At 39.5% G+C, this 22,423-nt stretch overlaps 1 protein-coding gene across 2 annotated transcripts in view; it reads left to right on the top strand.

The window, feature by feature from the left end:
* The window catches only part of macrod1 (mono-ADP ribosylhydrolase 1), a 125,885-nt gene that overhangs the window by 99,364 nt on the left and 4,098 nt on the right, over positions 1–22,423 (top strand). For both annotated transcript variants that reach the window (XM_075481571.1, XM_075481572.1), the window contains exons 6-9: positions 9,730–9,851; positions 12,856–12,886; positions 15,198–15,271; positions 19,931–20,012. In XM_075481571.1, coding sequence (XP_075337686.1) covers positions 9,730–9,851; positions 12,856–12,886; positions 15,198–15,271; positions 19,931–20,012 — 309 coding nt within the window. The remainder of the gene's footprint in view (positions 1–9,729; positions 9,852–12,855; positions 12,887–15,197; positions 15,272–19,930; positions 20,013–22,423) is intronic.

Raw genomic sequence — 22,423 nt, 5'->3', positions numbered from 1 at the left:
TCCGTGTGGCCGCGACAGCGAAACGATAAGAAAAAGTATCGTTTACAGTGAAAAACGTTTCCGTGTAGCCGCAGCCCCAGAGCTGACATTTGGATTGTGGATTTAGGGGAGAGATAGGTGGGAGTCTTTGGGGTCATCAAGAGAGAGTATCTCATTACAGATTAAAGGTGTTTGTCTAAATTAGCGGCACGACACCTCTCAAGGAATCGTTACCCTTTAAGAAGCTGGAGTAACGATTTGTCACTCACATAAGCTCTCCGCACATGAGCACGCACACCCTTGTTCCTCAGCAAGAGTCTACTGTTTCATTAAAAGAGTCCAAACCAACCTGGATTTGGAGAAGACTTTTTACACCACCGAGCAACTGATCGCGCTTCCAGTGTCAAGAGGCCATCATTAAACTTTCTGCTGTCAGTGTACAGGATAACTACCACAGAGGTCATGCGGTATGAAGGAAGCTATAAAGCATTAACCTTCAGTAACCTGCGCAGTACAAGACAGTGATGTTTAATAGCTGTATCAATATAAACAGGCTTTGGTTGGAACACTTGGTATTCTTTCTGTGTGGGTTCATACACACAGACTAAGTGATTTCTTAGGGACTTTACTGTTCTTTATCAATGAGAAGTTTGATAAAGGACTGTCACATTGTTCAGACATGTTTCTTTTAATCTTTGATATCATACCAGACTTTCATCCTCACTCTTCTGGTCTTGGGGGGACACAGAGGCAACAGAGCATGTAGTTTTTCATAGGTTGCCTCGGCAGTAAATCTCCTTGTCTCCTGTTTAATGATCACGGAACGAGTACAGTCTGCAGCATCTCAAAATAAAAGTGCACAAAAAAGACACACACAGTGCTCAACTCAGGGTACAGCTCATGCTGATATGTCTAACCATGAAAACCTCATGTCGAAAATATGTAAATGTCCTTTTACAGGGAAGGAGCGACGTCATGATAGTGCCCCGCATGTTATTGTTTTCAAGATGCATCACTAGTTCTTTAGAAATGTTGATGACTATTAGTGCGAAGGCACTAGTTTAAAATAAAATCCAATAGGTGAAGCTCTCAAGTGATTTTCATTTTAGTTTTCTATCTGCTTCACAGTCTTCTTGGCACTGTTTAGATTTTAGCTTTCAAGAGGTATCCCGGCTTCCTCCCACTGTACTTATTCTCCTTTTCAAAGAAGAAGAATTTGTTTGCCACATCAAATAGATTTGAGATGTACAGCATCTCCACTTCTCAGTTTTTACTCAAAATGTTTTGGGTTTTTCTTAGCAATCATTTTCTTTTACTTTCATCAGTCATGTTTGATGTGAAGAAGGTGCCAAAAACGACTTAAGTGTGAGTAGAACAAGGTAACACAGAAACCACTCACATTGTTGCCGTAATTACTTTTTAGTTTGTTTACTTCAATCTCCCCAAACTCAACGTGTGGCAACGCGTCTTCATTGTCTCCATGATGGCTATTGATGATAGCAGCATTGCACCGGAAAAGCGTGAGAAAATAAGCACGTCCACGTCTTTCTATCACGGTTGATTGGAGTCGGAGCCACATGGAGTCATTTTACTTGGTAATGACTGTCAGAGAGTGATGAGTTGGTGAACGTGTTGCAGCATTTAGCGGCTAAAGAGCCCGAGATTTTCCTGAACAGGTGGTCGAGATGACACCAAAAGCTAAAGTGAGAATGAATATTGGGCACCTTCCAATAAAAATCTATGATGCTTCGTAATTGCTTGGTTGATTTTTCTGCAAGTATTTTCTATGTTCATAGTATCATCCTTGTATGATCATGATTTTTATTCATTAATTTTTTTTACGACTTAATACAATGCCCCCAAATGGATAAAAATCACAGCATCATTAGTCTCCAAAGTGGGACGGTCCTCATTGGTATAGTTAGTGAGTGTGAGGACAAGGATTTACCATCAGAGTCACCTTAAGCTATTTAAAGTATTGCTGTTTTAGAGGGAAAACGTGGTAACTGAATGGAGGTAAACAAGATTTCAGTCTCACGAATAATCAGAATTTTGATCTTACTGTATGCTAGCTGAACTTTAGTCACATTTTACCCCAATTTTTCTGCAAGTTCCCACATTTCAGTCACTAGAATATTTCATTGTTTACTTCAGCTTGTGGAATTGACCAAATAAAATAATCCCCAAAAATAAATTGGCCTTCTTTGACAGCAATCGGTTGAAATTCAGTGAAACTGCATATTGGTGAACACTGAACCGTATATTATCAATGTCAGACTGAGCAGCGGTTAGTGTTCTGCAGTTACGATTGAATCATGGGTAAAAATGGCGGCGTCTCCGAGAGTATTTAATGCAAAGTGGTTTTAGATTGAGGCTGCAGTTCAAGTCAGCTTAAACATATTTCCCAAGAGTTTCCTCTTCTTCAGCTTTGCATTTCAAATACTTGGTTTTTAAAAGAGACAATAACAAAAATGCAATAGTTTTCGGCAGACTCCACTGCTTGGCTGTAATGAGCAGGCTCCACAGCTCTAACCGAATGTTCTCCATGGATTATGGTTCACTGGCAGAATTTCCTCATCAGTACATACAACTTAAACCATTTCTAACAACAAATAAGCCTGGAGAAATTATTGATGAAAGGGTCAGAGGAACACATTTTATGCTTCAGTAATGAATGTCTGATTCTGAGTTAAGATCATAAGATCCAATTTCAAAAAGTCTCAAACACTGTGATGTATCTTTCTGCCTAATGGCCTTCCAGTCCACAGAGGGTTGGATTAAAAAGCCTCGTCTGGGCCTTTTCTGGGCTCTGCAGTCTCGGGCTGAGTGTCTGTGAGACAGAGTGCTGTATTAATGTCCATCTTAAATAATCATTAGGCTCATAATGTTTTGCATTGTGAAAGAGATAAATCTGGCCCAAGAGATTCTATTTTTTCCCCGGGACGAATCAGTTCATTGTATGAACCTTTCAGAAGTGTGGTCAGTTCTTTGAAATAAGGCAGCTCTCTGTTCTGAACACACAGACAGAATACGCCTATTTTTGTACTTATTATTATCTGTGGTGTCAATCCAGTCAGAAGTCATAGAATTAGACTTTACTCGTAACTCCAAAACTTACTTAAGAACTGCCACTTTGTTAAAATGTCTTCAGTAACAAATGTACCCCATGATATCTTTTTGTAAATCGTAAACAAGGAGCGCTTCTTCATATTTCTGCTAGGGCTGGGCAACGATTAAAATTTTTAATCTAATTAATCACATGATTTCCCTGATAAATCACGATTAATCGCATTTGTACACAAAATCCAAAAATTAATTCAAAAGTGTAGTGTATAGCTTTTAGCATTTAGTTTTATTTTAAATGTACTGCCATATGAATGAAAGTGCCATAACATTTGTTGTGCAAACACACTTTTAACATCATCATTTTTATGTAGAAGCCTCGCTCCACTGTCTGTTTCCTTGAATGTCTTGCTGGTATCAATTGTGTGTTTTGCCTTTAAGTGATATTTTAGACTGGAACTACTACGCTGAGAAGACAATTCAACTTGGCTGTAAATGCAGGAGGTTTTTTTAAATACATGCTTGTATGTTGACACAAGTAAAACAGGAAGTAGCGCCGGTTAGCTCCGTGAGCTTCACACAGAGACCGAGGAACACCTGTAGCGGTGATATCCAACTTTAAAAAGAAAATGGCCGAGTAAAAGTTCCGTACCCTTCTCCACGTTTGGTGGTTCCGCAGCAGAAAGCAACAGACTTTTACAATAATAAAACCTGCGTTAATGCACGATAAAATATTTATCGGCGTTTAATAATTAACAAGTTAACGCGATAATAACGAGTTAACTCGCCCAGCCCTAATTTCTGCATACTTTTTTTGTAATCTTGTTTGACAAACTGTGAATAAATAGAAACTAGGCAAATTATACCTGTTTGTTCCGTCTTCCAAACTGTATTTTGCCTCCATGAAGACTAAAAAATTTGAATCAGAGCCACTCTGAGCCATTATAAGAACGATAACCACTGATATCCTAAACCGAGGCTTTTGACCCCCCAACACCAACACCGAAGCATTCACAAAAGTTTTATGTGTCTTGTGAAGTGGAATAAAACGTAGGCTGCACCCTTTTTATTCTAGTGTTTCTTCTTGTGTACAAAGAATAGAAAATACTCAGGGCAAACTGATTGATCAAGCTAGAGTGAACTGAGTACAGAATTATTTTTAGCCTGCAGCCTTTTAAAAAAATCCACCAGCGATCGTTGAAGCGGAGAGAAGTCCACAGGTTGCACAGACCTGCTGTTTCGCTTAGGTTGCTGTGTTATTTGAATAGATATGAAAAAGAGCAAGTGAAGTATCTGGAACTTCTAAGACTGAATATTGCCTTAATAGCTTTGTAAATAAGTCAATCTGTCAGTCAGAACAAATGAGACTGGTTTAGTGAACATGAACAGTGTTAATGAGAGGTTATTGCAGCATCACTGACTCTGAAACCAACAACACAACTGAAATATTTTATTGAACTTATGCGAGGACATGATACTCATTCCAAGCTGAACTCACAAGTTTCTGCCTCGGCGTCTGCACAACAAAGCAGGTTCAACAAATTCAAGATATATTTAGGTGACTTAATGAACTGATCAATATCACTGCTATAGCATTAAAGCACGAGTCAACCTGATGATTTACGATTGTGTGTTTTATTAGATGAATGTGCGGCAGGTGTATTCTTGGGAGATGTGAAGATGCACCTCTGGCTGTTTTCAATGTTCTTTGCTTCAAATAAACAAAGTGAAAAAGCTATTCAAACAAGTCAGTGGGCGTAATGTAAATGTCGAAGTTCATTCTCAAGCTCAAGTTCATCAGGGATCTAAATTGTTAAACTAAAAGGGTTTTTGTTGCACAGGGATAATTTAAATAGAACATATTATAGGATGGATGCGGCTGTGAATAAGAATGAACAGGTATAAGTCGAAGCAGTTGAGCCAGTTTGATACGTTGCATAATCATGTGCTGCGTGAGGAGACGGCATGAAATCCTTTGTTGTTCAGTGATTTTGAGACAAAGAATTAACACTTGTTTCAAATCTGTAAAGGTCAGCAGGAAGACGCTTTAGTATAATCAGTCATTGTTGAAGCATTTCTCATGAAACTGCTTCTCAGTGAAAGTTAAATGGTGTAGAAATGAAGCGACTGTGTCACTGTACAAGCACCAATGCTTTTTTTGTTTTCCCATTTCTCAGTGAGAATCGGTTAAAAGGGAGGCTTGGCATAAGTTACCGTGGTGATAAAACCCGGTTAGATGTGAACCAGCTTTGTGACACTGAAAACCCAAAGTTAAACCAGGAGTTACAATTGGTAAGCCACTAAACCGGCCTCATTATACAGGCCCCTGATCTTTTATGCAGCTGTTTCGTGGGGCATTTGTTTCTCGTTACCTACATCATGACTATGTTTATTGATTTTCCTGGCACATTAACATTATGTGCATCGCTTTTAATAAAACATAGCTTATGAGACAATGCGGGGAACCACAGATGTTTGAACATAAACAAACAAAACTAAAGACCTTGGCAGGTGCAGATCTCTTTTCCACAGTCGGTGATAAATGTTGCTATAGCAACACACTCTTTTTCTCTGTACTTGGAGACCACTTGCCACCAGGAAAGGACTGAGAGAAGTGCTTTTTGCTCTGGCAGCGCCTGTCTTCTCTTCTTCAGCCTTACTTCACCGGCTCACACTTTTATTATTAGTTACTATTAAGACTACACCCTGTTATTTACTTTGTGTCCACCCAAACACATTCAGATCAGATATTGATCTTTTAACATAAGAATTGTTCGTATAAATAAATCTTGGGATCCCAACATGAACTTTTTAGGAACTGTTTACACCAGAAGGGAATCAATACAGATAATAACTGACGTTGTTAGTGGGGTTTGTGCTCCAAATACAAATTTAAAATCAGGCAGTGCTCAGGCACTGATACGTCTGTTAGGTGTGAGCTAACTCTAGCAGACTACAGACCAGTTCAGCAGAATCCCCGAGCTCAGTATGCCACCTGTGTAAGATTTACATTTTTTTTCTTATACTTTCCACATTCATCTGAGAAACAGCCGCCCCATTCTATCTCAGCTGGATCACAATTTAGAATCTTAACCCGGCCTTTTTTGTCTCTTGATCACAAACATTTACTCAACATTCAAGCCTCAGATGTGTGTATTTATCCTCCGCTCTCACTTCTGTGTTCATACAGGGGTTAAAGTGGGATGTGTCCAATGTGATGGGCAGCGAGGGGATGCTTGTAAGAAAAACCATAAACTATTCTAAGCTCTGTTCTAAAAGTGACTGCTCAACAAATGTGTTCAAAAGCGCACCCTCCTGTTCATCCACCTACCCGAATAGGATACTAATTGGTCCAAAGGTTTGGGTTTTGGCCCCAAACTGATAGCTTGTAGCCCAGAAAAATGGCTTCTCTCATTATTGTGATCTAACAAATAAGAATAACTTTACAAAAAAAAGAATAATAAGAATAAATCTGCTTCACAGAGTAGTGTTAAATATAAGTATTCTGATGTCAAGTGGGCAGATCATTGTTTTAAGTTGTTTTAAAATAGAATTGATGTATTTGTACTGCATGAGACATACAAGACATTTACATTTAAGCCATGTTTGACATAAAGAGCCTTTTTTCATGGCGGGGAAAAATGTTTCAATGTGTACAACCCCAGTCCTTCAAGTTCAAAATCACAAGAAAACATATCAAATGTCAAAAGTGAGACATTTTACTATTTCATGGAAAATATTATCTGATCTTGAATTTGATGGCAGCAATATATCTAAAACAAAATCTGATGTGTTCTAATGTGAATAAAGTATTCGTTTCAGAGGTTTGCAAATCATTGCCGTCTGTTTCTGTTTACGTTTTGTTTTGCGGTTCTAATTTTAGATATACAGGCGGGTTTATGGTGGTGCAATCAAAGCCAGGAGAAGGAGTCTGAAACAAAAACTCAAGATGTCAATTTTCTAACTAAATCAAGCTGTTGCTGAGCCTCACAAACCTGTAGCCCAGTTTAAACCTCTTAATATAAACCTCACTTTTTCATTGGTTTAACACCAAAGTCTCACATTGTTCTCAAAATAATACAAGCCTTTTTCTCTTATTTCTCTACTTGTTACACCATAAGGTTGTTCGGGAGAAAAAAAAATTAGAGGCCTGTCGGCATAGCTTAAGAACCCCCTGCTTTTCTTGTGTTTTCTCTGTTATCTCACTGGACGGGATAATTTGTCTTAGATTTGTCATTGTGTTGCTCCTTATTTCTCCAGAGTGAAGAGAAACAGATCAGATGACGGTAATCTTCAAGTAAGAAGATGATTTATTTTAGATTATACAATGAGAAAACCCTTGTGAGCGGCAAAATGAATCTCTGGGCGGTTGAAGTGTCAGGTTTGATCTGTGGTTGAAGACAACGATTGTTTTGCCCCATAGCAGGAAAACCTCAGCTCAATAGGAGAAAAAAATTAATCGGTATAAGAATTTCTTTCTTTGTCTGTGTGTGTGTGTGTGTGTGTGTGTGTGTGTTTGTGCTTCATGAGCAGCGATGCTGCTATGTCTTATGACAGCGATGGGATTCATGCTGAGTGCAGCATGCTGAGTCTCATCAGAATGTGTGGGGATGTCTGTGTACATGTGTTGAGAATGGCCAAAAAAAAAAACACATCTCAGCAGCAAAGTATGCTCTGTGTGTTCCTCACTCACACTGAGGTTTTCTGCAATGTTCGGCCCTGCCACACCGCCCTCACTTCGGTACACTTCAGTTCATTTGCCCTCGATTTAATCAGTGAGTTAAATTTGAATATTGTTTTCAGTGATCTGAAATGGGGGAAAAAAAGCTTTTCCTTAGTTTTACAAAGTAGTGTATCAATTAGTGAAGCTACAGCTACATGACAAAAAAAACTCAACTTAAAACTTAGACCCTGCAAAGCAATTAAGAAGAATAAAAGTGTTGCTGAAAATTTACAGACTAACAAACAAAGAAAATCTGAGATATCGAAGTTCTCTCTCCAAAATCACTTTCAATGTGTTTATATGTAATTGGAATATGTTTTTTCTCCCTCCTCACTTTTTTTTTTAAAGAAGTTTGGTTTTATAAACAGTCCTTGTAGTTCTAGAAAGGGTCTTAATAAAGATGTTATTATAGTCAATGAGAAACACATAAGTCCCCCCCCCCCCCCCATCTGTTTTATATTAAAAAATTTGCATGTAGCATTAAGATCAGTGACAGCAGCGGCTTTAAGGCTTTCCAGCTCTGCCTGTCAGATTGAACCTTAAGTACTAATACTGTAATAATGTAATGTATATGAGAGGTGACAAAGAGAGCAGTCTGCTGAAAGCTGAGTCTATTTTGTCTGATTCCAGACTTCTAAACGGCTGCCCGCAGGGAAGATTATATTCAAGTGACAATGAATAATGAAATGAAAAAAGGGCACTCAGTTATATCAGAAACATAACCAATTTGGTAAAACATTGCCTGCCTTCTTCCTAATATGCTTACAACTTAAGAAACCTGTCCTTCTTTCATCAAGTGGATTCTTTTTTTTTCAGGAGAATAAGGCTGACTCACCTGTAGATAATGTAGAGTCTAATATAGTATATTCATTTATACGGTAAGAATAAAAGTGCTTGGTGTAAAAGGATTGAGGCCTTGTTTCTGAGTGTTTGATTTTACGTGAAAAAAAATACATAAATGGATGCGGTTTGCTGGTAGAAAACAAACAGCTACAATAATAACATACAGGTGTTCCAGCTGATTGCATTAGTTGGGCTCATGGTGTTGCACGTCTGCACATAAACACATAAGAGTCTTTAACATTCCTCTGTTTCAGCTGTAAGGCTGATAATCTTCAGGCCCACTTGGCTCCAGAGTGGCTGATGTTGGCTGTTCAGGTGTTATTTTGGGGGGCAAAGATGGATGGCACATGGCACATCACACAATCCAAACAGGCAAATGGCATCTTGGACTACTTGAATATGTGAACGGGAATGGAACATACTTCCTATAATGTAAAATGTAAAATCGTTAGAATGGAGAGTCTTAGCAGGAGACTAAGAATAGAGGAATATTTTGAGAGACTGCAGAAATGTCTAAATGAGTCAATTCCAAAGTTCACATAATATAAGAGTATACACATACATTATCACACTCCAATTAGGAAAAGAACTGATGAAGTTGTGTAGGAAATGAAAAACAGAGGTAGGAACTTTCTTATTCGTATTCTAATTGTACGTTTCTATTCTGAGTCATTGTTGTGGTTCAGGCATGTCTTTGACTCCTGTTCCTGATCCCAAAAAAACGAAAAGTCTCATAAGGATCATTAGAGATGACATCACAATTTCCATTTTATGTGGGTTGACCGACTCCAAGCAATGCATTCAGTCTGATGTATGGCTTTCTTTATATATGCAAGAGCTTTTAGAAAGAATATTCTTGTCTCGGTGATATTTACAATATATATGATGACATCCGACAGACAGGATAACACTTGCATTGTTTGTGTTGAGGGGGGTGGCTGCAAATTTCTGTCGGTGGATTTAAAACACGTTTTATAAGGAACAAAGAAACATCAGTTCCATTTTTTTTTTTTTTTTTTTCCTCAATGAATTTGTAATGTAGATTATATAGTTAAACATTTTACCACAGCTTCACACTTCTAACTAGATAATGAACTGCTTCTTATCTCAATTCTATACAGATGTCATCCACACTGTTGGGCCGATTGCACAGGGAGGGGTTGGAGACGAGGAGAAGAGAGCGCTGAGGTCGTGCTACAAGAACAGCCTGCAAACTGCCGCCGAAAATGGTGCACGTTCTGTGGTGAGAGCGGACGGATGAGATTAATCTGAAAGCAAGGCACAAACAGGGAGGTAGAGAGGAGGAAGGCAAGGTGTACAAGAATGTTTGACAGGTCAAGTTAAAACGGAAAGACTGTGCAATAAGGAACAGAATAAATGTTAACTGTGGCCCACTTAAAAACAAATGGAATAATAAAGTAAACAGAAAGGAGGTGTTGATAAAAGGAAGGAAGGGAAAACCTTACAGGCATGTCTTTGTGGAGAGATTCTATAGTTACATTAAAAAAAATGGAGCTAAAGAGAAAAGATTGATCTCGTGTGGATTTTTTTCAAAGGAAACTACATTCATGCTAAGATGGATTGAGGAAGGAAAAGAGGAGGAAGGAGGGCTGAGTTGTGAGAAAGTTTGTTTTAAAAAAGCACCAGGCAGGAGTTTTCATCAAGAACAAAATGTTAAAGAGAAACACCAAAGCACCATGAAAATAAGGTCAGAGCTGCAATACAAAAAACAGACTCACAGAGGCTTTGCACAGTTGAGATTGTGCATTTGTAGTTTGACTAAATCCCCCAAAGGTTACTGCAGTCGGTTCTGTACATCCACAGAATTACAAGTCATATGTTTATCTTTTGTCTAGAGGAACCTCTGAGTCACATCTGCCCCCTCACCGTGTGTTCAATCTCAACAGTCTGGCTAAATGAATGGAGCGTCCCGGCATCTGCCTGTGCTGCTGAATTTGACAGCAGGTTGAGAGTCTGCCAGATCCGAACTTTTCTGTTGGCATGACTCCCATCAGAACTGATGGTGTTCCACAACTATGTCATACATGAATCCCACTGGCTTAAAGTCTAAATCCTGCAGATCTCAACTGTGCAAATATTCATTTTGATAGAGTTTAATGCATTTACTGTGCATTTGATTTGCTTTCCTATCGGTATCCGATGTGTCTGATTTTACTGCCAATTTCTTTTTCTTAAAGCAATGCTCATGTATGCATTAAAAGTTACTGCTCATTTTACCTGTTCATACTCACCACAAAGAAATAACTTGATAACAAAGCAAAGTAAATGATGGAGGGAAATCTTTCTAAAGCCCTGGTGACTCTGTTAATACAATGAGTCAGAAAACCTCTTTGTGTTTTACTTAAGGTTTTACCTCTAGATGCTTCTCTTTTGATGGGATTATTTTTTACATTTAAATCTCCATGTTAGCTTGAATAGAGAGCAAATAATAAAGTGGCATAAACAAGTGATCACCTTGTAGCCAGTATGAAAAGGAAGAAGAATTTCAACATGGAAATAAGGAAAGTAGGAGTGTGAATACCATTATTGTTGTGCAACAATATAGATTTGACAGCTGAGAGATTAAATAAAAGGATTATAAACCGGTGAAGCTGCAGTTCATGGTGCACATCTCGCATTCCCAAGAAAATAGGTTTAAAAGTAATTTGAACAACTCTCGCTTAAAAACATTCAACTAGAACATGGAAATTTGCTCCTGCTGCATTGCTGCTGTGAGCTGTTGGATGAGGAGCAGTGGAGCGGTCAGCTCTTGGGGGTGTTTTTTTTTTTTTTTTAAATGAACATTCCTCCAATATGTCATAGGAAACCGCTTTGTTTACCAATACCTGTTTAAACCGGCTTTGTTCGGAAAACTTCTCACAGCATGATGAAAACCTTTTTTGCGCTGTTGTCTTTATTTAAACCAACGCGGCACCGTTTATCCTCTCGGCCCGCTGTTTTTGCTGCTTCTCTGAAAACAGACGACCAACTTGCAGCCATTTTCTTCGTATTATTATCATAATATATCATAACACACTTGTTTCTGTCAGCAGGGGCCTGGGTGTCTTTTGGTAATCTGGCTAATAAAACTTAACAATTGAGATCACATTAAGCAGAGTCGGGAAGCTGGTTTTCAGCTCTGTAAATCAACCCAGGTTTTCCAGATCTTCGTGTAAAAGAGGCATTTACACCAGGTGACCAATTAGAAACATAGATTAGAAAAAAAACTAATTTAATTGTGAAAACTTTAAGCCTGCACAGCAGCCTAAGCCAGGAAGGAAAAGTGCCAAAAAAATACAGATGTGTAAATGAATATGATCATCAATATCATTGCCTAATCATCAAGGCTGTCAGAGATCTAGCTATAATTACAAGCTGTATTCTTGTGGCATGTCAGACAATTTTCTCCTTATTCTTTCAGAAGCAGACCTGGCGGTTAATAATTCTCTTTGCACCAAAGAGCACACAAAAAAAAAATAGATCAAAAAGGGCCTTCTAGCATTGTCTGCAAGTTAATTTTTTCCTAACATCCAGGCTGAAGAATTTGTCTTTTTATTATTTTTCAGATATTGTTCTTTAAATCATTTTATAAATCGGATTTCCTAGAAGATAAACTTACAAGGACATATTTTGAAGGAATATGACAAACGCAGCCTAAAGCTGTGAGTGTCTTGAGTTATGAAATCTTTTTTTCAAATTTCAAGTGATTACATTGGCTTCATGTAATAGATGGAACTGCGGATTTATTCTCAATTTGTTGAAGATACTTTTGGGAAAGAGTAACAGAGCAGGAGAAGACTCGAAAAAAGATATAAACTGGTGTTCAGCAATACACCCACCAAGTCTGAATTAGGTCAGATAAACTGTTATTGTTGTAAAAGTTGTTTTTCATTTCTTAACGAGATGATAACACAGTGTGGATGTGAGCTGGATTTAGGCCTTAAGTTGTGATAAAGCACACCTAAAGAAAAAGGGTTTTCATGACGGTTTCGTGGTGATGCAGTGGTTAGCACTGGTACCTCACAGCATGATGGTTCCTGGTTCTAACCAGATACTCTGGCCTCCTCCCACAGTCCAAACACATGCTTGTTAGGTTAATGTGTTAGGTCTTTGATGGACTGGCAATCTGTATATATCTATACATACATACGTTTATATGTGTGTGTGTGTGTGTGTGTGTGTGATGGAGGTATGCTTTAACATATGTAATGACTGTAATCACTTTGTTTGTTTTCTTTAATCTACAGGCTTTCCCTTGCATCTCCACTGGAATCTATGGTCAGTATCAATGTTTGTGTCCTTCTGGACTCCGAGCAAACTAGTGCATGACATTTCCACCCACTGAGCTGCGCCTGTGTGTAAAGGCTTGGTCGAGTTCTCCATCACATGCTGCTTGTTTCTGGTATCACTTTGTCTGTTGAACCAGAGTTCTGAGCCAAGCTGTGCCACTCGTCACATTATCTCCTCCCACCCGGAGGTGGTTCTCAGATTAACGCCTTGGATTAAGACCAGCAGATTAGAACAGATTAGATTGGAGATTGTGTCAGATTGACTGTAATCCCCTTCACACTGGCAGAAGAGAGAGTCAAGGGAAGTACTTAAACACACCCTGTGGTGGTTCGGTTTAGAGGGCCGATTGTTGACACTTCTCTAGAATGAGGAAAAGACCAAAGTCCTGATTAACTCAGTTTGTTATCTGTGTTTTCCTCTCTGTTGCACCAGTTTGTGGTCATCTCTTTCCTCTTTGGAGTTTTGTAGGTCAGGGTTTGGAGTGTAATAAAAGGTTACATAATCTTAGCAGCTGTAAGCAGCTTTTGTCGCTTTGGACCGCCACAACACATTAGGACAGAGAGCGAATCTGTATCATTTGTACATCCAAATAGAAAGAGCGCAAAAAAACTTTTCTCCACTTTGGATCTTGCATCACGCCTGAGATAAACAAAGTGGGACTGCTCTGTTTCATATTCATGACCCCCAAATTTTCTGACTATGGATATACTTACATATACAGTCAGTATGTTGTACGAAACCCATGTTTGTAGATAACTAACCAAAGAGAAGCATTTTCCATTATTTCATTGCCAAGCGTGTGTAAATTAGAACTCTATTCTGATGTAGTCAGCAGCATACAATGAAACTGAGGTGCTCAGTGTAACAGCAGTAGACAGAACACAAGGAGAAATCACAGTCATATTTACATAACAAAACATGACACTTTATATAAATGGCATAGTGGGATGAACATGTCTCTGTTTCTAAACGCTGAGAAAAGTCGCTGTATTTTAAAAAGAGTTTGGGTAGTTGCAAGAGCACTTTGAAATCCTGAGGGAATATTTCAGCAAAGAGCGTCTGTGTGATGCCGTTCTCGATATATTTATTTTAACATGGCATTCATACGTTCCTTTTAAACCTCAAACGTGCACTTTGAAAGAACAAAAGCAGTCCAAGACCGCATGCAGGGCAGGGCTGAATAAAAAAGACGCTGGATACAGATCCATCTACCTCTGGTAAACGTTTTACAGCAAATCTATAATTCTTTGAATAGATAGACAAACAGTCACACATGGCAACCATGTAAGCTTCACACTGAAGATGGTTGTGACGTTAGTTAGATGGACGGAACTCAGCGTGATACCACCACTGTTTTTAGACACGGCAATAAAAAGTGATGTTTTCTGCTCTTTTAGTTCACTGCCTAAATGTTTTATTCAACTACTGTGAACTGTTATGGTGATGTTGCACATTGTTGTGAGAAAAATCTGACTCTACAGAAGCTTCACAGCTATACTTTACATTTTGTATCTAAGGCTCTTTCCGTGACTCTTACAGGCATGACTGAATGACGCGTGGGTAACAATAACGGAAAAATGACTAATATCTGAATGAACGAACGCTTTTGCTATAACAGATTTATGAAGGCTCGAATGCTAAGTACCTTGTGTGTGAAAAGGTCTTAAATGTTTAATAGGTAAATAAATAAAAGCTTTGGGGATTAATAAAGTATCGCAGTGTGGCATGACTGGGTCTTGATCCTGTTCACACTCGCACAATCCTGAGAGTGGAAATAACTCTGTGGGTGATGATAAATGATTTATTACATAAACGAGGCTTTTTAAAATAAATATTATATTATCAATAACTTGTTTGGTGCTGATTCATATCCTTTCTGCATTTGTCCTTTAAAATGCTGAGCCCCCCCCCTTTATGTATGGAATAATGACTCGATAATCACACTTAATGTGTGTATTTGGGCTCAGCATTGTGGCCAGATGATGAATTTTAATAGCTTTTCCAAAAGCGAAAGGTCCCGGCTGCTGAAAGACTGTACATGAAGCACTGTAGTCCTCCTCCATCTGTCCCCTTTATAACCAACAAGTGTGCCGTGCCGTCATCTCTCCGGATTAGACGAGTCGAGATGAGACGAAGTGAGAAAACTCAGAGTGTAGTGTTAGAGTAGTGGAGAGAAAAGCACCCACCTGTCTGGAAAAACACAGCAGACAATAGTGTGACGCACAGAAACAGATCTGTCACTGCACCTGTTCTTGCAAAAAGTGGATGTAGATTTTTTTGATGTTGTGTGTTTGTGTAGGGTATCCACCTGAACAGGCTGTGCGCGAGGCGTTAGCAACTGTGAGGGAGTTTCTTGAAGCACATCATGACAAGGTGGGTATGTATGGGTGTGTGTGTGTTTGCATCTGTGTGATTGGCAATTTTTCCCTACCATTTCCTCCAGGTATTATTTCTTTCACAGCTGTTGTTTTTGTTTTCTGTGAGTGTGCGAAGGTGCATTGAGAAAACACACAATGACACACACACACACACACGTGCTTTTAAGCACATTCTCCCAAGTCCTGACTCTCATGCTCGTGGCCAAGTCTGCGCTTTAATTGGCTCCTTGCGGGACTAAACCCAACTACCAAAAAAACACACAAACATATGCAGACACATTATCCCCTGGAGAAACAACCGGTGGAGAAAAAGACAAATGATGGAATAGATAACTGGAAGGGAAGGATGGAGAGAGACGAGAGGGTGATTGGAGATTGGAACAAAGCGGAAACTTTCCAATCAGTAGTTTGCAGGCTCTGAGCTCTCCTCCCTGCTTCCTTCTTTACCACACAGGTCCCCTCCCACTCCTCTTTCCAGTCTCTTTCTCTCTCTGTAACCACCATGCCGCAGCTCCCCTCACAGAGGTTGTCGATGTTATTGTCAGCGCTGGCATCTCCAGAGGTTCTGTAGCAATACCAGTCAACCGATTCCGTCAGCCACTGCGAGCACAACAAATCATTGTGAAACGTTATTCAAGGACAAAAGGCCTTGAATGTTTGAATAAAAGACCAGGTAGCCATACCAACAAGGCAAGAAAGACAACAAGGCAAGAAAGACAACAAGACATTCTGCCCACACGTGGCACCACTGTGTGTTTTTAAAGCATAAAAAAAGTATAGTAAATAATTGAGATTGTGATTTTTATTTTTTTTTGCATGCATATAAAGTAGGAGTGCTCACCAGAGGAAAATGGCTTTTTGTCTTTAATTGAACCCTCTCCGTTTCTGATGTTTTACAGTTTGTTTTGTTTCGCTCGCTCTGGCTTGCAGTGCTGCATTATGAAATATGAATTAGAAATTATGGACCCGCTAAGAGACTAAATGGACTCAAGATTCGGAGCAATGCACCAACACTGTGTTACAGAATAAATTAATCATTTATTTGTGAAATGCCAACAAAATTATAACAAGAAAGTTACACCCAAGGCAGTTCATAAGTTTTTATGGTTATATATTTTTTCAAATTAGTTTCACAGTTGACCAAAAAGTTTTAACTAAACTGTCAATTTTGCAGATGCTCTGAGGCTCTAGATCATATCCTTGGTCTTTATTAAGAGATGAAGCACTCCCAGTTATAGTAGAATCCCAAAGCCCAGGCTCCTAAGTTTCATCTGCTATGCTTTATTATCCTCTGATTAGATTCTCCATGAAGCTTCAAAGCTGTGGACAATCATTTTTTAATCTTGGATGGAGGTGGATAGTCTGAAATTCCACAATTCTCACAAAGGTCAGGATAGAGTGAGTCTCAAAGTGAATTTTTCTCAACCGTTAGACATTAAAACAAACCCTAAACCTGATTGTAACCACTCGTAAAGTTAAAAATCCAGCTAGTCATGGTTACACCTTCTTCGAGCCACGGTGAAAAAACTGTTAAATTGGTTAAAACTATATTTAGTCTGCATTATTCAGTCTGAACCAATACAGTAGACACAGTTTATGTCCTGGGATTGCTCGAGTTGCATGCACAGGCAGATCTGTGCAAGATAAAATCAAGTTATGTGTCGGCTCTCAGCTGTTTATGAGAATGTTTGCTCTGAGCCCACGAAATACATTTAGCTTCAGGTGAAAGGTAACGGGTACTTTTTTTTAAAAAAAGTCCGACACACGTCATACACAGATACTTTGGAAGGAATGTGGGGTTGAGTTCCGAAAGACTCTTCAAATCATGGAGTTGCTGGGGATCGAATCGGCAAACTTTTGATTGGTGAATAACGGCTCTGTCACCTGAGGCACGGCCGCCCTCCTCAGAGTTACGAACAAAATCGTCCCCAAACGGTGAGAAACGTGGACGTCCATGCATGTGTCACAGCTGCGGTAATTATTCATAAGCATTGATTATTCCCGACACAGAGACGGGTCAGGACAAATTACAGTCTGTGCTTTTCGGCATCTCCCAACTGTGTCTGACGTTTTAATGAATTAATTATTTCTTTTACAGCAAGTTGAGTCCTGAGCTCCATCACGGCTCTCAGGGTATTTTTATCCTATTTGTTAGTAAATCAGTGATTTGTGATCTGATTTTGTTAATTATTTTGACATGATTCTGCTTTCCTTTCTGAAAAGCATGTCAAGTTATTGACTTAGTTTACGGGACTCATTCTTGTGTTTATCTCAGTAGTCTGTACTAAAGTGGGAAAGAGGGTGTTAATCTAATTTTTGGTTCGTGTCAGCTGCTCAGATCCTTTGACCCACGCATTTTTTACTATTTCTAATGTTAACACATTAGAAATAGTAAAATAGTATCTGACCTCTTGCTGCCGAGAATATGTCACCTCATTACAGGTATTATTGTAACAAGATAGTCAATTTTATTCACTTGAGAACATTTTCAATGTTTTGGCTGATTACTCTACATGCCAACTGACCTCTTTACTTAGTTCATAGACAATAACAGATATTTTAATGATATAGTGACTGGCATGTCAGAAATGTACTCAGTTTCATTTCACAAATCTGATCACTGTAACCTTGATTCAAGAGTTACTTTGCCGTATTGTTCTGCAAAGCCCTTTACTTGTACAGAGCTGTTCAAATGAGTTAGCCTAAACTCTGCACTGGAACTGGCTACACTTTTGCTGTGTTGTTTGTGGTTTTTGAAAAGCTGACAACAGCACGCTTCAGAAGCTCTGAATGCAGATTACTAATATGAAGGTTGAACGTGACCTTTGCTTTGAGAAAATTAGATGTTAGACAGTTTGAATGGATCGGACTGAAAAGACTCAAAAGCTCCAGAAAAAGCAACGAAAGGGACATTTTAGAAACTTTGTTTTGTCAGCTGCTGTTGAGGCTAAATTAAAGCCAGTAAAATGCACGTGTTACATGTGGGTAATACTTCATTGTGCTTGAATATGGTTTCTCACTGATAAGTCACTTGGATAAAAGCATCTGATAAATGTAATTGTATGGAATATGGTCCTCAAAGCTAAATCTAAGTGGATGCTATGATAGGAAAAACAATGCATCCGTGAAACCTGTAGTCGGCCATGCTCGTGTCTGCAGTCAAGTTTAATCAGTGCCTGAATGTGTCTGAATTCTTCCACCTCTTGTTTACTCTCTGCAACAGGTCAGTGAGTACAGAGTGCATACTGTTCGAGCTTCCGTTTGAGAAGGGAATATTTACAAGTTCGATGATGTGTTGCCATTAAAGACAGGCATTCCTGAGAGAGCCATTACATTCACTTGATGTTATTGTTAGCTGCAGCATCTCCAGGCTATCAGTTGCAGCAATATAAAAATTAGCTCCCCATTGTTACTGTTTCCTGCTGCCAGTGGAGGCACTTTAGTATGGAGGTTAGATTTTCAAACCTTAGCCCAGGGGATGAAGTTAGTTACCACACATTTCCATATCTTTCCTTTTAGCCTCCATGCAAATCCTGGTGAGTGATGGTAATTGTGTAGCGAGCCTGTACTGAAGACCACTGGCCGCAGGCTAACAGGCTGCTGAAAATTCAGTCTTTGAAAGCTGTGAGACTTAAACTCCCTCACCAAGCAGAAAGTCATAGAAACGGTCTGGCCGTGAATTGCAAAGCCTCGCTTGAAAAAGAAAATCCGAACTAAATCTTTAGTTTAATACCACTGTTGTATATCCAGATATACCAAAGATAGACATGTGAAAATCACACACAGGCTGAGCGGTGATGTAAACGACACAGGAACGTAAAGCATGAAGATTCTTTGTCATTAAATAACTGCCTTCTGTCAGCAAACATCTTAAACAGGATATTACAGTTTTAGCTGTTCTAGATGATGAAAACTTTGCTCCTCTGACAACCATTTTTGTGTAGCTTTTAGCTTTTAGCTCGCCCATTAGGAAATTCTCTGATTCTCCAAACTTGGAGCCCTCTGACTAATGTGCACTGCAGGTAAGAGTCTGACTACTAATATGTACTTCACACAACCCCACTTGAAAAAACCCGAAAAGTCCCTTAAACAACATTTAAAAGCTGTCATTACGGCCATTTCTGTGCTCTGTGTGTGTGTGTGTGTGTGTGTGTGTGTGTGTGTGTGTGTTGATGAATTTCGCACCATGAGGCCGGATTAAGTCAACTAGAGTTTCAAACATAATAATGATAGAGACTGAGTCGAGCACCATATTAACACATGCAGTGTAACACAAGAATGTCTTTTCTCTTCCTTGTATACAACCACTCACACACACTCACAGATTAACACAATGGGAGTACCTATAATGCCTGTCTCATTTCTTCTTATTTCTGTTTCACACACACACACACACACACACACACGTCTCTTCTGTGCACATTTCCAGCTCCGCGTCCTCAGCATGCAGGGTTATAAGCGCTTTGTCGTGGCATCATCATAATGGGGAGCTAATAGTGGAGTAATGGACTGATGCATTAGCTGTATTCTCCTGATATTGCTGGCACACAATCTCAGACACATTGTTCCCTCCTGCGGCTGATGAATTCACAATAACTGCATATGCTTGTAATAAAGGTCATTTTGTGTCTCTATAAATGTGTGTGTGTGTCAGCTGGACAGAGTTATCTTCTGCGTGTTCTTGCCGAAGGATAAGGAGCTGTATCTGCAGAACCTCCCGCTCTACTTCCCTGCTGGTGAGTTGTCTTCTCATCTTGCACATTGTAAACACACGCACGCTATATGCACCAATGACAGCTCAGCTCAGTCAAATTTAGCTGCAAATAGACACACACATTAAGTGCTGCGATTAATACACTTCGTCATCCTCTATGAGCTATTTGCACATTGAGCACTTCACACATGCAGATGGGCAGTAAACACACAGGACTGTGTCAATGTAGCCTGTAGTTTAATTAGATTAAACACATTTACACTTTAGTCCACACACACATACCCTGTACACGATGTCATGAACCTCATGTTAGCTTTCTGAAATGTTTTTGTCTTATTAAAGTGGACACACTTCAGCTCATTCAGAGTTGCAACACTGACAAACATTTAGTGCACAACGTCATGGCGTGGACCAAAGATGGCAATCTGTGAAACTGGCTTATTACTCTGGCTGATTGATTTACTTTGTTCATCACAGCAGGCTGATAATAACAGTCTTTGTGACATTCGTTCTTGTGAGTTAAGACGCTGACTTGAATGTGAACCCATGTGTTCATTCAGTATTCAAGACTTATTCAAGTCTGATGCTTTATATCATTTTATATTCATTCCAGCCAAATGTTGAGGATTTGTGTTGTGATGTGACAAATGGAGTACATCTTCCTTCAATTCTAAGGTTTTACACTATTGGGAAATAAGGACCAGGTCTTAAAATTTGGTAAATACAGGAGCAGTTTCTTCAGGAGGAAACTTGCTGGGACATCCACTCCTGGGAAGATGGTCGGCTGTCTTCACTGTTTTCCATTTGTTAATAATCTTTCTCACTGTAGATTATGGCCTTATAGTTGTTCCCAGATAGGTGGGCACCAACATTCAAAGATCATTATTTCCCCCTTGTCATTGTGTTAACACACACCTGAAAGCATTGGACCAGCAAACTTCCAAAACTTCTGCTTTTATAGAGATTCAGTTAATAAATACACAGTTTAATAGATAATGAGATGTTGTTTATCTGAGGTTGTATTTACCTCATTTTAAGACCCGGTGTCAACTAGATGATTTAAAAAAAATACTAATAATTTATATATATAGAATTGAGAGACAGTACATTTTCTTTTTCACAACAGTGCATGCATCTGATAAAGCAGCATATTGTAAAGTATTTGTTGGATAGTTGAGGACCTCCTGAGATGTGCAGAATATCATCCAATTGTTTTACTTTATGGACTGTGAAGAAATCAAGGTGCAGGAATGGTTCCAGAAAGGTAGATATGCTGTGTTTGATAAAAATGTACTTATAGGTGCTGGTACTGAAATGTATGCATTAAAAACGGCCTTCGTACCTACTATCAATTTAGAATCACTAGTTAACCTCCGCTGTCACCTCCATCTTTCTTTGTGGAGCTTGCATGTTCTCCCTGTGTATGTGTGGGTTCTCTGTGGCTACTCTGGCTTCCTCCCTCTGTCCAAAAACATGCATTGTCAGGTTTATTGGTGAGTCTACAATAGCCGCATTCGGACAGAGCAGTTCTAAGAATGCCGTTCTAAGAACGGTCCTCCTCGAATTAAGTTCGAGGAGGACTTAAGTAAGGAAAGAAGAAAAAAACACCACCAAGAAGCTAATATGGCGAGCGGGGAGGCCACCGTGTTCATGGTCTGCATGATGGTGATATTAATCATGGATGATCACATCAGGCGTCTAACATCGAGGCTGGAAGAGCTCACAGAGAGTCAGGAGACGAAGGATCGAGCGCCGGCGATACTTCTTCGTTTCACGAAGGAAGAAAGGAGAGCAGAGCGCCGCAGACAAAGGAGACAACGTGTAAGTTTAACTTATTAAACACGCGCAGGTTATGTCCGTGTCATATGAGTAAACATTTCAGCTGTGACAACATGACATGGGGCGGAGCTACCGACCACCAAAGAGACGTCCGATGTGTTCCTATAGAACCTAGAACAGACCCAGCTGAGGAGAAGGAGCTAAAATGGTTATAGGAACTGAGGGCCGTGGTCCCGAGTTCCTGTATGTGCGAATGCAGGAGAAAACGGCCCCGCGGATTAAAAGGTTATAGGAACTGCCAAAGGTTCCTGCAGTAAAAAATGCGGCTATTGTCCCTAAGAGTGAGTGTCTAGAGTGTGGTTGTTTGTCTTTCTGTGGCCCTGTGATGGACTGCCCACCTGCCGGGTTTGTACCCTACTTCTCACCCAATGGCAGCTGGGATAGGCTTCGGCCTCCTCTCGATCCTGGGTTGGATGGAGTGGGTATGGAAAATGAATGGATTGATGGATTGGTGAATAGTTAAGTCAATGTTTTTCACTGTGGGAGAAAGCCGAAATGTTGAAAAGAAAAGAAAAGCCACGTTGGCAAAGGGAAAACATGCACTCTCCAAACAGAAAGGCCACAGCTGAACTTAGAACAGGAAACCATGCAGCC

This window comes from Odontesthes bonariensis, chromosome 13 (genome assembly GCF_027942865.1).
Source record: "Odontesthes bonariensis isolate fOdoBon6 chromosome 13, fOdoBon6.hap1, whole genome shotgun sequence".
Lineage (NCBI taxonomy): Eukaryota > Metazoa > Chordata > Actinopteri > Atheriniformes > Atherinopsidae > Odontesthes > Odontesthes bonariensis.
Note: the sequence above shows the minus strand (reverse complement) of the source record. Positions and strands in the feature narration are given on the sequence as shown.